At 53.4% G+C, this 14374-nt stretch overlaps 1 protein-coding gene across 2 annotated transcripts in view; it reads right to left on the minus strand.

The window, feature by feature from the left end:
• JADE2 (jade family PHD finger 2) overlaps positions 1-12877 on the minus strand; it is a 74977-nt gene extending 62100 nt beyond the window's left edge. For both annotated transcript variants that reach the window (XM_071570676.1, XM_071570675.1), the window contains exons 1-3: positions 12481-12877; positions 5781-5838; positions 3183-3268 (exon numbers count right to left, since the gene is read on the minus strand). In XM_071570676.1, the coding sequence (XP_071426777.1) occupies positions 3183-3268; positions 5781-5838 (144 nt within the window). In that variant the 5' untranslated portion in view covers positions 12481-12877. The remainder of the gene's footprint in view (positions 1-3182; positions 3269-5780; positions 5839-12480) is intronic.
• Positions 12878-14374: the final 1497 nt, after the last annotated feature.

A 14374-nucleotide genomic window follows, 5' to 3' on the forward strand; every position in this document is an offset into this window, starting at 1 on the left:
AGGGACACAGCCAAGACAGAGAGATCTGGTGCCTGGGACACGTCAGGAAAGAGCCGGGGCAGAGCCCTGTGACAGGCACAGATAAATATAATCACCCTGGCAATGGCCCCTTCGCGGATGTTTACAAACAGCTCAGTACTTTTCCATGGTAAGAAGCTTGTTTTTCCAGATGCCTCATATCGGGTGGTTTTTAATGTGTATAGTTAATCCCTTCTCACAGAGTCTTTCATAATAAACATCACCCCCTGACCTGACTAATAACTATGTAGCACTAATGCTTTTGATTTTTTTTATCTCCTGCCCGGGGTTGTCAGGGGGAATGTGCGTTTCTTTGGGACAGCAGCTGCCAGAGAAATAGGGACACAACGTGGAAAGGGGCAGGAGAGGCCAGGGAGCCCACATGCACATGAACCTTCTGCTCCATCCTCCAGCATCACCATCCCTCAGCACATGCCTGCACCCACTGCAGCTCCTGACAAAGCTAAAAGCCACCTGTAAAACTGGAGTTTGAAAAGATTTGCCCAGACTCAGATGTCTGGAGGGGTTCAACATCTGATAATACATCCATCCTGCTCTCTCTGTTACCCTACTGTGGTTTCCATCCTCAGTGGGGTGGACAAGAGAAAGGTACTTTGTTATTTCAGGGGAAGTAGTTTGACAGTGGTGTGGTTTATGTTTTACATTTCTCAATACTTGCTCCAGCACGACATGATGCCCATCTCAGTCTGTGCCTGAAACCCTCCAGGGCTCCTAAAAGACATCCTCTGGGACATGCCAACCCTGCAGCATTTCACAGATGACAGGCAGCAGATGCCACACGTGCACCAGGAGGGTTCAGGGGCAATCACAGGATGAGAAAATTGGGTCACTTGTGGAAGAGTTTGGAAGATGCTGTTGTAGAGCAAATCCATACTGGAATGACCTCCAAACCATTACCCTGCACTGCTGCAGATCTTGGAGCAATCCTGTATCCAACCTCAGACACTCTCCTGAGCCCTGGGTTCCACCTGCAGCTGATTTCCAGCAGCCTGACAGCAGCAGCCACGGGGGTGACACAGGGAAAGGGGAGCAGAGCTCAGATCTGGACTGCTCCATCTGCTTGTGTTCCCACCATGCTTTTGCAAAAGATGGTTTGTCAGCTTGAGCATCCTGGCCAGACTCCAGCTTGAGTAATCACACATCGCCTCCCCAAATTCCCCTGGAGTTTCAGTTCAGATAAGTCACAGAGGTTCACTTTCTGTCCCAACTGTTGCTAAGTAGGGCACTGTTCAGCTTTAGCTCCACTTTATTTGTTCCAGAGCTACATTTCACTGAGAATCCTCCTCAGGGTATAATGGAGCACGAAGCAGAGGGATGAGCCTGGCCCTCCACAGGCACCACATCTGATATCTCCTTGGGTGGGGGTGCCATGGACTAAGATCTAGTTTTCACTCCAGCTGTTGTAGAGCAGCAACTTGGATCCAGGTCTGACCATCCTTCATCAAGTCCAGAAGTATTTTCACTTGGAGTCTTGGACTTATATCCAGTAATTTCATTAGCAGCCAGGTGAAATCCTAGATGGCTGATTAAACTAATTCACATTAAAGAAAAATCATGTCTCTACCAGTGATGCAGAAATGATGCATCAACTCTTGGAGGAAAATTTTACTGGGCAGCAGCAGGGTGGCACATATCATACTGTCATGACTCATGAGTCACATCCTCTCACATATAACCAGGTCTAACACTGAGCATCTCCACTTTGGAGACTCCTGAGAGCACCTAAAGGGCCTTTATGGCACTGGGATGAGCAGTTATTTCAGTAATGGTGTCACAGGAGGAGGAGAAACCCTAAATGCTCACAGCAATCACCCCCTCAGCCCTATCGAGAGAGACATCTACAACCAGTGCTAATGTTCAACTTTCTAACAGCCTTGTCAGCAGCCAGGGGCATCTGCACCCCTGGTTCTTGCTCCCTGGTGTGTCTGCAGCTACCTCAGCTGGTTTAACAGCTTTCCAGTTCCTCTCCTTACCCACAGTACAAACAACTTGGACTCTCTCAGTCTCTGACCTTCGCCAACACTTTAGATATATCAGTGTAAACCTGTCAGAGCAGTAAAAACCAAGTGCAGCTGTAATTCAGGCAGTGACCACAGGAAAACCTCAAAATCTCAACTCAGCTTGATGCAAAAGGAGGATGTTACAGAGGTTTGTGCTCACCAGGCCACAGAATCAGGAGAGGTGAAACAGGGGGAGGGCTTGGGAAGGAGTTCACATTAGCCATGGCAGCTTCACCTGCTTCTAAACTTAGCTCTGCTTGACTCCAGACCCCAGTGCAGAGGGAAGGGAATGTGAGAACAATGTCCCTCTGGCTTTGCTCAGGCTGCTGCTGAACTGGAGATGACCACTGCCAAACATTGTGGTTGCTACAACAGCAGCTCATGCCTGGTATAGTTTCCACGGCTAGTGGGAATTTATTCGAGGCACACGGAGTAAAGAGGGCACAGCACTGTCCCTTCCAGCACAGTCCTGGGGACACACAGCTCCTCCCACCCCAGCCCCAGACCCTGCACTACAGAGCTGGCAGGGGAACCTGGGCAGTGTCCCCAGGGTGGGCAGGGCTGCCTGTACCAATGAGAGAAAACCCTGCGGGAAGGTCAGACACCAACAGCCTGAGCTTAATGTCCTTGAGCCCCGTGACAGGAGGAAACCAACACGGCCTGATCTGCAGCTCAGCTGTGCTGTCTCTCATTTCACAGCCCTTTGTGCCTCCCACTTATTCACGGGGAGGAGCCTCCACGTCACCCTCCCCTGCTGTCAGTGCCATGACCTGTGCCACTAGTGAAGGGACACCCAGGAAAGCACCCAGACCAGGGAGCCTTGGCAGGCAGACACCCCGACACTGTGGGACCTCCCAGTCCCACCAAACTCAACCTCTCTTTACTTGCATCAGCAGAGGCAGAGTGGGCACAAGGACCCCACACCCCTCATCAGAGATGCCCACCAGGTACCCATGCCTGCTCCCTCCCACCAGAGCTGGGGTTGGCACCACTGATGGCAGCTGTGGCTCTTCAACGTGGGCTCTGCCTTCTTGGAGATGCCTTGTCCTGCCACCCACTGCCCACAGCCAGACACGGGCACACTGGGCAAGCACAGAGCCATGGCAAAGCTCTCCTCTGGCAACAGCACAAAAGCCCACATACCTCAGAGGGCTTCTTCTCCTTCTGCCGTGACCAGGGGGATTTGGTATTCGGAATTTTGGAGCATTTGGAGGTGGATGTGGTGTGACCTGCAATGAGGCAACAGAGACAGGTTACCTGGAGAACAGCCACTGTTACAGCCTCAACCAGCACTCTGGGTCAGCACTAAGAGGCAATAACAAATACTTGGACATGGCATTATTTTTGTGAACACCCCAGTGCACCCCACCAAAACAGATTAATGTCACTTTCTTGCTCCTGATGATGATGTGGAAGGTGAAATAGAGGCCCTTGAAATTTAAAAACACTGTTTTCAAATGCACACAGCAGAAATGAGAAACCCAAAGTCACAAGTAAGGCTGATTTCTATGAGAGCAAGAGCCAGGGCTCATTCCTGGAATCAGGAATCTACTGGGATTAGGAATTAAGCACATAAAAGTTTTCTACCAAGGATGCTTAAAGACAGGAATCTGACAGCTCATGGACTTCAGAGCCCACGGACAAAATTACTGATGAAATTGGGTCAAACTCCTCTGCCCACACCAAGAGTAGTGATTCCCACACCTGTGTGCAGTTCAGCACCCAGTGGGAACCACACAAGAGGACACACTGAGCAAAGGCACTCTGCTCTTCCCAGCAGTGAGAAGAGCATTTCCTTTGGGATTTGGGAATAGTTTCCTCAGGGAGAATTATGAATGGCCTCTCATCATCCTGACTGCAACACTGTCATCACCACTGCTACCACCTCTGCAAGGACAGGGTAGCTAAAGCCTGCAAGGTTCTGGGACAATTACATTACTGCAGTGGGAAATGTCTGTTCCTCCACCAGCTCAGGCAATTGAGCCCAGATAAATCTCACATGCCTATTTGTGCTGGCAGGGGAAGAGGCACCAGCTCACTTGCACTCTTTACTTGCACTACACTTCTTTGTACTTCATAAAAAGAAGACCAAATGCAGGGGCATCACTTGTTCCCAAAGTACAGTCGGGTTTTGACTGCAGTCAGGCCAAAGGGGGTTCCAAATAAATGACTTTTTTTACAGCATTTCAGTGAATAACTGCACAGGCCAAGCCCACAGCAGACATTCCTGTGCTGCAGCCACATGGACATGCTGCTTCCCCCAGTGAGCAGCTCAAAGGAGAGCAGCAGCAGCTCCACAGCCTTTAATTTCCACCTTGCCCCCCTTCTCAAGCTGCAGTGTGAAATGCTACACCTACACAAACTTGGCTAGCACACCACCACCCTTTCCTGGCAGAGGCATAAAAAAGATGGTCACCACTCTGTTTACAATTATCCTGCAGGAGAGCATTTGTCAACAGCTTAGATATCACCTGCAGCATAAATATCCAAGCCCAGCAGAGATAAGGCCATGGTGTTTAATACCATGATTAAAGATGCCTTACCCCGAGAGGCAGCAAAGCCAACGGGCTCCGGAAGCCTTTGAGAGTCTGGGGATTAGGAGATGGGAAGTTTGGAGCACAGCTTCCAAAACAAGCCCCTTTCTGAGATAGAGATGTTTCATTTTATGAGAAGCCAGCAGTGCTGGCAGAGCCTGAGCCCCTTTCTGCAGGCACAGCTCAGCTCCCAGGATGGGGTCCCTGCCCACAGCCCAACAGCAGGTTCCTGTCGGCAGTTGTGGTGCAAACTCCACTCCTGCTGACAATTTTTTTGGCTAAAGCTGTGGGAACAGCAGCCAAACGCAGCGAGATCAGCCTTTCCATAACCCCCTGTAATCTCCCCATCATCCTGTTAGGAAAAGGCCCAGAAGTTTAGTGTCTTTAGCAAAGTCCCTTTCGTTCTCGGGTATCCAGCAGCCAGATCCTGTAAAGTGTGGAGAGCAAATTCCCAGCACGACCCAGATGAAATTACTGTGACATTTGTAAGAAACCAAGAGCAACTAGTAAGAAACTCCGGAGCCCAGACAAGGGATTAGGCTGGTGCCTGGAGGGTACTGAACACCCAGCACTGCGGTATGTCTGCAGTGGGTGAAACCCTGGGATAAGTGGGAAAGTGCTCTATTTATAGCCAAAATTCAGCACACTTGCACATGTTTATTGTTGGGCACAGGCTTCTGTGCTTTCCTGAATGAAGATGAAGTGAGGTAGATGTCAAAAAGCAAGCGTGGGCTTGCAAGTTTTGCTGGCTTGAGCCTTATCCCCATTCCCACATCACTCTTCAGCCTCCAAGAAGGGAACAATGTGGGTCTGGTTTTATCCTGACTCCGATAAAAACTTCCCTTTCCCCCAGTACAACCCAAATCAAGAGCAAACTAGTCTCAGGCTGCAGCTCACAGGAAAGGATAACTCATCTTCAAAGGGTGTTTGCTGCTTCGTTAGCAGATCTGCAATCAGCAGCTCTCCTCACCCAGACTCCTCACACGAGGGAGACACTTTCATCAGTTAAGAGGAGCCACAGCCAAGTGTTTAAATAAATTGGTATCAGCTTGTTGCTGCCTTTCTGACAAACCCAGCCCCGCACACAATTCATTCTGCAGGGACTTCCCAGCAAATGCAGTTTCCTCCAATCTTTGCAAAGTAATTATTCAAGCATTTTCCCTGCTGGAGGTGAATCTCATTCAAAGCTTTGAATTAAAGGTCTTACTGTCAGTGGTGTCTGAGTTATCACTGCTGATGGAGTACTTGCGTCGTTTTTCTTCCATCTGTAACAAAAGAGATTGAACATTACACTCAAAGTCTGGAAAACTCACATCACTGTTATCTCTGAGTATCTGCACACCGTGTTACCCCAGCACCAGTCAGCCCTTACCTCAGGACAGACGACTACCCAGAGGCTGAAAAAGGGGAAGAAAACAATCCTCAAGGGGCTTTTTAAGACTTTAAGGTGTGTCTCATTACCAGCTTTTCCCCTCCTAGGAGTTACAGTGGGTACACCTGGATCATTTAGGTTTGCCTGGCAAATTGCCCATGCAGGATTAGCAACCAAATGGCTCTTCCTCTGAAAGAGCATTGTCATGGGAGGATGTCCCAGCCACGGAGCAGAGGATGCCCCACCACAGGGCAAAGGATGCCCCACCACAGGGCAGAGGCTGCCCCACTATAAAGCAGAGGATGCCCCACCACAGGGCAGAGGATGCCCCACTATAAAGCAGAGGATGCCCCGCCACAGGGCAGAGGCTGCCCCACCACAGGGCAAAGGATGCCCCATCACAGGGCAGAGGCTGCCCCACTATAAAGCAGAGGATGCCCCACTATAAAGCAGAGGCTGCCCCACCACAGGGCAGAGGCTGCCCCACCACAGGGCAGAGGCTGCCCCACCACAGGGCAGAGGATGCCCCACCACAGGGCAGAGGATGTCCCACCACGGACCACGGTGCAGTTGGAGGGGGCAAAAGATGTCCTGGGAACCACCTGGCTGGGCTGCAAAGTCGAGAAATGTGGAGAGAGAGAAGAATGGAAACTGTGCACACTCTCGGTATGTCTGCAGGGGGAAGTACGAGCATCCCGGATCTGAAGAGAACGCCGCGCACCACAAGCCTGGGGTTTTTACCCTCTGACTCATCTTCCCATTCTGCCGCTATCTACTTCTTTGAAGACTTCTGGTGTATCTGTGCCACAGCCAACACACACCAGCCCAGCCTGAGGCACACTTCCCACCACCCTGCCCTGCTCTGCCAGCTCCAGCACGGCCGGGCAGTCCCAGCAGCATCAGCCCCGCAGCTCCCGGGGGCTGAACAAGCGGCTTCTGCACAGCTGCTCTGTCTTCTCCATCCTCTGAGTCAAAATCACAGCAGCAGGTACCACTGCAGCGATTTAGGAGACCCGTTTCCAGCTCAGCTGATTTGCTTTGTGACTTTGAACAAGCCACAGCAGCGCTTGAAATCAGCAGGTTCTCCTGAACTCGCCCCTCGGGAACTGAGCGCTCGGAACTGAACGTCAAGTGCCTGTACCAGTAGGTGCTTTTAAAAAACACAGAAGAAAAAAGGAATTTTAACTTTAGAAGACCCCAGTTTAGCAGTGTGGGTAGTGACTGATCAACGTGGCCCCCAACACAGGGCTTGGGGAGCTCTCCATGGAAAGGGCTACCCATGGACCAGACAAATCCGACAGGCTGGGAGCACAAATACATCCACAGAAAACAATGGTAATCTCATGGGCATCTTCCTAGTACCTTCTGAGACATTTTGTAAGAATCTAAAGGTGTTGACATATTGTAGACTCTGCTGTTTCCACAGACAATAAGTGGGAATGATAAATAAATACCGGGTTTGTGTGGTTTGATGGCAGCAGGTCCAAGCAGCACACACCAGAGCCTGACATTCCCCCCAAACATCCACTCCAATAGCTGTATTTTACAATATATCTGCTATGTGTTATCACAGCATATCAGGAAAAACACTACAAAGTAGTCTAAACATTTTAACTATCAGTGTTGTGGTAAGGCATTGCCCTGTCAAAGCATGACTTAAAACGTTCCTTGAGAATATGGCAATATCAATACTTTTCCCCCAGTGATTCAAGGGGAAACAGATGTTATTAAACAAGCTTTGTTCCAAGTAGCCATTAGATTTTGCTTGGGGGAAATGAAATTGAAGGTAGCTCTGACTGCAGCTTACTTACTTCTAGTGGCAATTCCACCTGAACCTTTTAAACTGGTTCCTGCTGGTCCGAAGTGGCAAAGAGGCATTTGGAGCATAAAGACAGAGCAATACGTTTATTGATTCTGGAGTTCCTAATCACAGAGATTAAATAAGACAAAGCCAGTGGAGGGAAAATAACCACCTGAGCTGAAGCAAAGGAATGCTACAGACAGCCAGTGAGATTTCCCATGTTTGTCATCTCAGTGTCACTGACATCACTCTCCTTCCAAGGCAAGGAAAATGTTTACAATCAATGCTCAGCACAGGTATCAGGATGCTGGGACTTGTTTTGGCTCTGATATTCATGTGAGGAGATGCTCTGACCATCCCTCTAACTGAACTTGGTCCCTGCATCCCGATTCTGTCCCACACCTCCCTACAGAACTCACTTTTTCAGGCTCACTACACAACAGGATGATTTGATATTCACCTACACAAGTGGTTCACATCGCTGGTAAAATAGTGGCTCTGCTTTGGTAAATCACTTTGCCACTGTTTGGCAGGATCCAAGGCAGCATCCTCTGAACTGCATTAAATTCCTGAATGAAATTTTGGCTTGAGCAAAGCACTGCCATCTCTGAACAGCAGCACTGAAAGCTCTGGGGAAGGGATGGCACAGAAGGCACTCACCGTGTGCCTGAAGAGGGCAAAATCTGTGGCCAAAACCAGCCCATTCCAGAAAATGCAGAAATTCCACGCCATGCTAAGAAGATGCTGTTTCTGAGGGACTCATGTGGAGCAGACAAACAGTAGTAAACCGAGTGGCACTTAACAGAGGAATTCACTGTAGAAGGAGGGCAATTGGGCCACTTCCCCATCTGGATCACAGAGTTACAAAGTTTGATGGTGGCTGGGCTCCCACCAGCCCTTTGGCACCACCCACACCCCTCCCAGGGCTGGAGCTCCAGCTCCCACAAGCTCTCAGGAACAATTCAGTTGGTGAACTACCGAGCGACTCAAGTCTTCACCAAATACGGTTTCTGCTCCGAAATTAATCTTTTTGTTTATATTAGAAGTTAATTTCACCTTTAACTGACCCATTCCCCGCATGGCATCATTAATAAAGTCATAAACAAATACCAAAAAAATTTGTAATGCTTTGAAAAGGTCACTGTTAGGTCAAACTTGGCCCAAAATCGAGTTTTTACAGAGCCAGAAACCAAGTGAAAGGTTTCTATGTAGGCTTGCTTAAAAAATTCAAACAGAAACAGATGTGGGTTTCTTTTATAAACAAATGAACATCCCCCTGAAGTGTCTGCAACTCAAATCCACAGGCATAGCCCTGGCTAAAGCCTGGAAACCAAAAAGCAGAATTGCTTGCAAACCAACACATGTTTAGCATTGCCTTTGTTCAAGCTGAGGAAGGCAGATAAATGCTAAACCAAGGAAGATGATGGCCCTCCATCAGCCTAAACAAATGTAAATCACTGGGGCCTTCGACAAATTAGCACCAGGATTGGCGTTACAAACGAGCTGATGGCCCGAGGCTGCCGGTCCTGCCTCCCAGCAGGGCAGGGTGCGGAGCAGCTCCTGGGAATGCAGTTTTGCCCAGCCCAGGCACCCCGGGGGAGGTGAGGGCAGCAGCACTCCTGACACACAGAGGTGCCTGTGCCCAGATCCTGAGCTCCTGTCCCTCCCTGGGCACCCTGCCCAGGGACAGGTGCCCGCTCCCATCCACACTGAACCAAAATGTCTTATCCAGCCTTCAGCCAGCACAGAACTCTGCCTCTGCTGACCCCTCCACCATTCCGGTGCTCTGGGGAACCCACTGATGTTTCGCAGCTCTCTGCAAACTCTTCTGCACATCCGAGTTCATGTGGGATTTGGAGATTTCAGTGGCACCCCAGCACTCTGTGCAAGGGCTGTTTGCAAGAATGAACCATTCTGGGTTGTGGCAAGCAAACAAATTCATACAAGCCTCCCGACTTCCACAGGGAACAGGCACAGAAACCTGCGTAAGTTGCAGTTGAAAAAAAAAAAAAAGGAGGGGGGAAAGTATTTGTTCATCACCCCTCCCCAGCCTCCCGCAGGCTGAGGATGCGCCGCGCTCGGTCCCCGCCGTCACCTCTGACGCTTGAGCAACACCGGCTCAATGATGTGCTCTGTTTGGGAGCTGCAATGAGACTGCAGAAAAACCACTTCCCTGTTTGTTCTTCCAGCCCAGAAATAGCAACACAAACGGAACATAGTGCCCCCAGCGGCATGCACACCGCTCCGGCCGGCGGACCCCGCGCAGGGACCCCCGCCCCGCACCCTTCCCACCGCCCGCGCCCCGCGGGGGATGCGCGGCTATGGGGCTGCTCCCGCTGCACCCCCTCAGCGCGTCCCCTCTGCCTTAACTGGTTTTTTTCCCTCCGTCTAGGAACGCCAGCCCGTTGTTAGAAAGTATTAAGAAGGGTGGAGGGCTGGAACGTCCCGGTCTTTACACCGTGGGAGGGTTGTGCTCATCCCATTGCCTTTTCCCATTAACAGCTCTGGAGCCAAGTGCGGCTACAGGAGGCTCTGAGAGAGCACCAGCATCCCCCTAATTGGCACATCCCCAATTCCATGGTAACAGAAGCACAAACTTTTGGACCGAAGGATGCGCAGCGGCTGGGCCAGCAGACCCTCAAGCAACTCGTGGTGCGCAGCCCTTACGCCTTGGAGGAAGCTTTTCTGAACCTGCTTGGTAACCCTGAAGAAGAGCAAATGCAGAAAGGCAGGATCCTGGTACCCAGAACATCCATTTTCTGGGCAGTGGGAGCCTGTCCCTGCCCCTCGCCTCCACAGGCTGCTGCCAGCCCCAACTTTCCAGCAAACACTCAGGTGATGAGCGAGCCATCCCATCCCTCCTCTCCTCCACATCAATTCCACGGACTGTCTTGGCTCCCTGGGGCAAAATTTAACCTCATTTCAATTTAAAACACAACAAGCCCCCGTTTACTTCCTGTGTGTTGCCTTTCTCCACATCTACAAGGGGATTTGTTTGCTTTACTACTCGCATTTGTAACTTCACTTACCTCTTCTGACTTGTTACCCTCTAATTATCTATTTTTTCTTCAGCAAGCCCAGACAGAGCACAGGTAATCAGAAAGGTTACTGAGGGCAGTGGGGCCATCCCTGCCTTTGAGGGGAGGGTGCAGGCAGGGACACTGGGCACGAGCAGGGACACCGGGCACGGGCAGGGACACCAGGCACGGCTCCACGCCCACAGCCGGCTGCCCCATCCTGCAGGTCTCCGAGCATCCACAACTCAGAGGAAATCAACAGGAGCTATGGGCAATCCGATGCCTGTACTGAACATCCACAGAAAGGCAAAGACCACCCACCCACCAACTTTCAGAACTTGGGTGTCCAACACTATCAGCAGCCTTGAACACTTTAGAGGAATTGCATCTCCCTGCCTACAGACCCCTTAACATGTACCCTCCCATCATTTGCTCCAAGCCTACATTTCTGAACACCAGCCTCAATTTTCCTAGGAAAAACAAATTTAACCTTCGATTTAACCTTTCTGCAAGCTATTTTTACTTCTATCTCAAGCTTATTTTAACCCCAGTAGCCAATAAATGCTTAAAGGTCAAACACCATTCCTGAGAGCCGGGCTCCTTAACCCCGGGGGAGAAGGCTATCACTGAATTTTTTTCCCCCGAGCAAAATCTCCAAAAATTGTCCCAGCCGTCGGTGGGTCCTGGCTCAAACCCTTCAGTAAAATTTTTTCCCTGTGTGTGCCGAGAAGGCACTGGGAATTTTCCCTGTGAATGCCATGCCATCCTTCCCTGAGCGCTGAGGATGTACAGGTATGGCGAGAGATAAATATATAATTTTCTTCCCCGAGGCTGACAATCCAGCAGCCTCCCGCCTTTGCAGCGCTTCCCAACTTCCATCTCGCTGCTCCCACCCCGGGCGCGGGGGGCTCCCAGCCGCGCATCCTGAGCGGGAAGCGGCTCGGCAGGTGGGGAAGGGGCAGGAGCGCGGCAGGGGCGCCGCTCGTTCCCCGGAGGATGCGGGGAGAGCCCGGAGAGGGGGCAGGTGGCCGGGGAGGGGATGGAGCGAGGGGGAGATCGGGGCGCGGGGGGAGGACGCGGGATGTTTGGGAGCGCGGTGATGCCGAGGGGGGAGCGGCGGTGCCCGCCGGGCCCGGCAGCCCCGGGACCAGCAGCGCGGTGCTAAGGGGGAAGGCGGCGGGGAAAGCCCCGCGGTGGGGAGGGGAAAGGGGGAGGAAGGGGAGGGCAGGCGGGAGCCGGCAGCCGCCACGCCCCCGGGCAGCGCCATCCCGGCCCCGCGCAGCGCTCCGCGCCCGCGGCCCCGCCGCTCCCGGGCGCGCTCCGCGGCCCCGCGCTGAGCCCGCACAGCCCCCGGTGCGGTGCCCGCCCGAGCCCCGCGGGGCGCCGGGGCCGCCCCTCCTCTCCCGGCGGGCAGGGCAGGGCGCGGGGCCGCTGCCGCAGTCATTAATTCGGGGGATAAAGGGGCGAAGCGGCGAACCGAGCCTCGAAAAGTTCTTGTTTACGTCCCCGCCGCCTCCCTCCCGCACTTCCAAAGGAGAGTGACCACCGTGCGCCATCCGCCCCGGGAATGCTGCACATCCCCCGCCCGGCAGCCGGGGGAGGGAGGGGAAAAATAAATAAAAAAAGGACATAAATACAGCAAAAGCAGGGGGAGCTGCAAAATAACCATCCGCTGCAAAGCCAGCCCGCTCCCGCCGCCACCCCGCCGAGCCTTTACCTTGGCCAGGAGAGTGTCCGCCCGGAGTTGCGCCGGTCTCTGGGGTGACGGGCGGGAGGAGGCGGGGGCGGGGGATGCTCCCGCAGTCCCCGGCCGGGAGAGCCCCCTCGGCGGCTCAATCCGGTGTCATTGCCGGGGCCGCGCCGCCCGGGCCCTCCTCAGGAGCGCCCGCCCGGTAACTCCATGGATGCGGCCCCGCTCCCAGCCGAGATGGCCGCTCCGCCGCGGCCGGGCGAGCCCTGCCCGCCTGTTTCTCTTTCTTTTTCACCCCGCACTTCCTCCGGCGCTCCGCGCCCCGCCGCCGCCCGGGCTCCGGCTCCGGCTCCGGCTCCGGCAGGGAGGCGGGGAAGCGACTTTCGGAGCGGGGACGGATAATGGTGGCGGCGCTTCCACCCCCCCCACCCACCCCCCCCGCCGCCTCGGCCGCCCCAAATCTTCAATTTCTCTGCCTCGTGCCCTCCCCGGGCGCCGCGGCAGGGCCAGGTGCGGGCAGCGCGGGTCCCATCGCGGGCCGCGCCGCCGCCGCCGCCGCCCGCCCCGCGTCACCCCCCCGCCGGCCGCCGGGGCCCCATGGCGCTGCCCGCAGCCCCGGAGCCCCGCAGCGCCCCGCAGCCGGCCCGCCGCCCGCCCTGCACACGCACTCACACTCACACTCACCCGCGCTCACACCCGCACCCCGCCCGCCCGCGCCCCCTCTCCGCGCTGTGCACACGCGTACACGGGGCGGCTTCGCCAACCTTTTTTTTTTTTTTAAATAAGCTTACACTTAAAAAAAAAAGCTTTTGGCGCCATATTAATGACGTACTTAAAATTTGCCATTTCTCCTGCGTCAAAAAGACGGTTCTTGCCCATCGCGGAGCGGGCGGGGGCCGCGGTGCGGAGCTGCTTCTGTCCCTTCCGCACCCGCGCAGCGAAGTTCCGCGGCCGCGGGGCGTGGGAACGCCGCGGAGAGGAGAGGGGGAGACGCGGAACCTCCGCGCTGGCAGCGGAGGGGCGAGCAGCGGCGGGGCTGGGGATGCGGCTGCAGCAGCAGAGCCCCCCCGACCCGCGTGTGTGTGTAATATGTGCGTGTCCCCCCCCAAAAAAAAAAACTTCGCAGAGTTTCCGCGGAGAGGTGCGGAGCGGCGCGGCTGCTTCCCCCTCCCCGCGGGGTGACCCTGCTGTGCGCTCCCTGAACGAGTGGTTTGGGCTCTGGGTGGCTCTGGGCTGCCTGTTGCCAGCTGTTTTGCCCAGGATTAAAAACAACGACAGCGCGGTGCTGTCGGGATAGAAACGGTTTCTTAAATTAAAATAATAATAACTGCATGTACACCGTGCATCTTCCCCAGCTCCCGAGGGCCCTGCAGAAGTTGGCTTGCACTGTTTTAAGCCATTGCTGCAGAAGATTAAAATTCAGGTTAAAGACAGTCTTTCAGTCACAATCTGCCATCATTTCTTACGGTCTTTCAGTCACAATCTGCCATCATCTCTTACGTTCGTTAAGCTGGCCAGCTCTAAAACGCTGAATTACCGGTTATAAACCACTAGGAACCACAGCCACGGTAGCCAGATGCTCCCCACCGCACATCCCTGTTGTGGCTCCTTATAAATTGCCAAACTTGAATGAATTAGGCTGCAACTTTCTGCCTTGACAGCCTGTGCTGGGTGTTTTCCAAATGCTCCAAGTCCTTTGGCTCTTCCAAAGATGAAAGCAGAGTAGAAGAGCATCATCTTGGTCATTCTTGGTCTTGCTGTGTTTTTTTTTTTTGACTGTAACTCTGGAAACAGGGTCTTGAAATTTGGCAAGCAGCAGCCTTCTATGGTCTTTTAGATAAACCCACTCGAATTAGTCATGTTACTGGGCTGTGAAGAAGAGCTGCTCACAGCACAGCAGAAAACAAGCCCGATGCTGGCT

The sequence above is a fragment of the Pithys albifrons genome, chromosome 15, assembly GCF_047495875.1.
Source record: "Pithys albifrons albifrons isolate INPA30051 chromosome 15, PitAlb_v1, whole genome shotgun sequence".
Classification (NCBI taxonomy): Eukaryota; Metazoa; Chordata; class Aves; order Passeriformes; family Thamnophilidae; genus Pithys; species Pithys albifrons.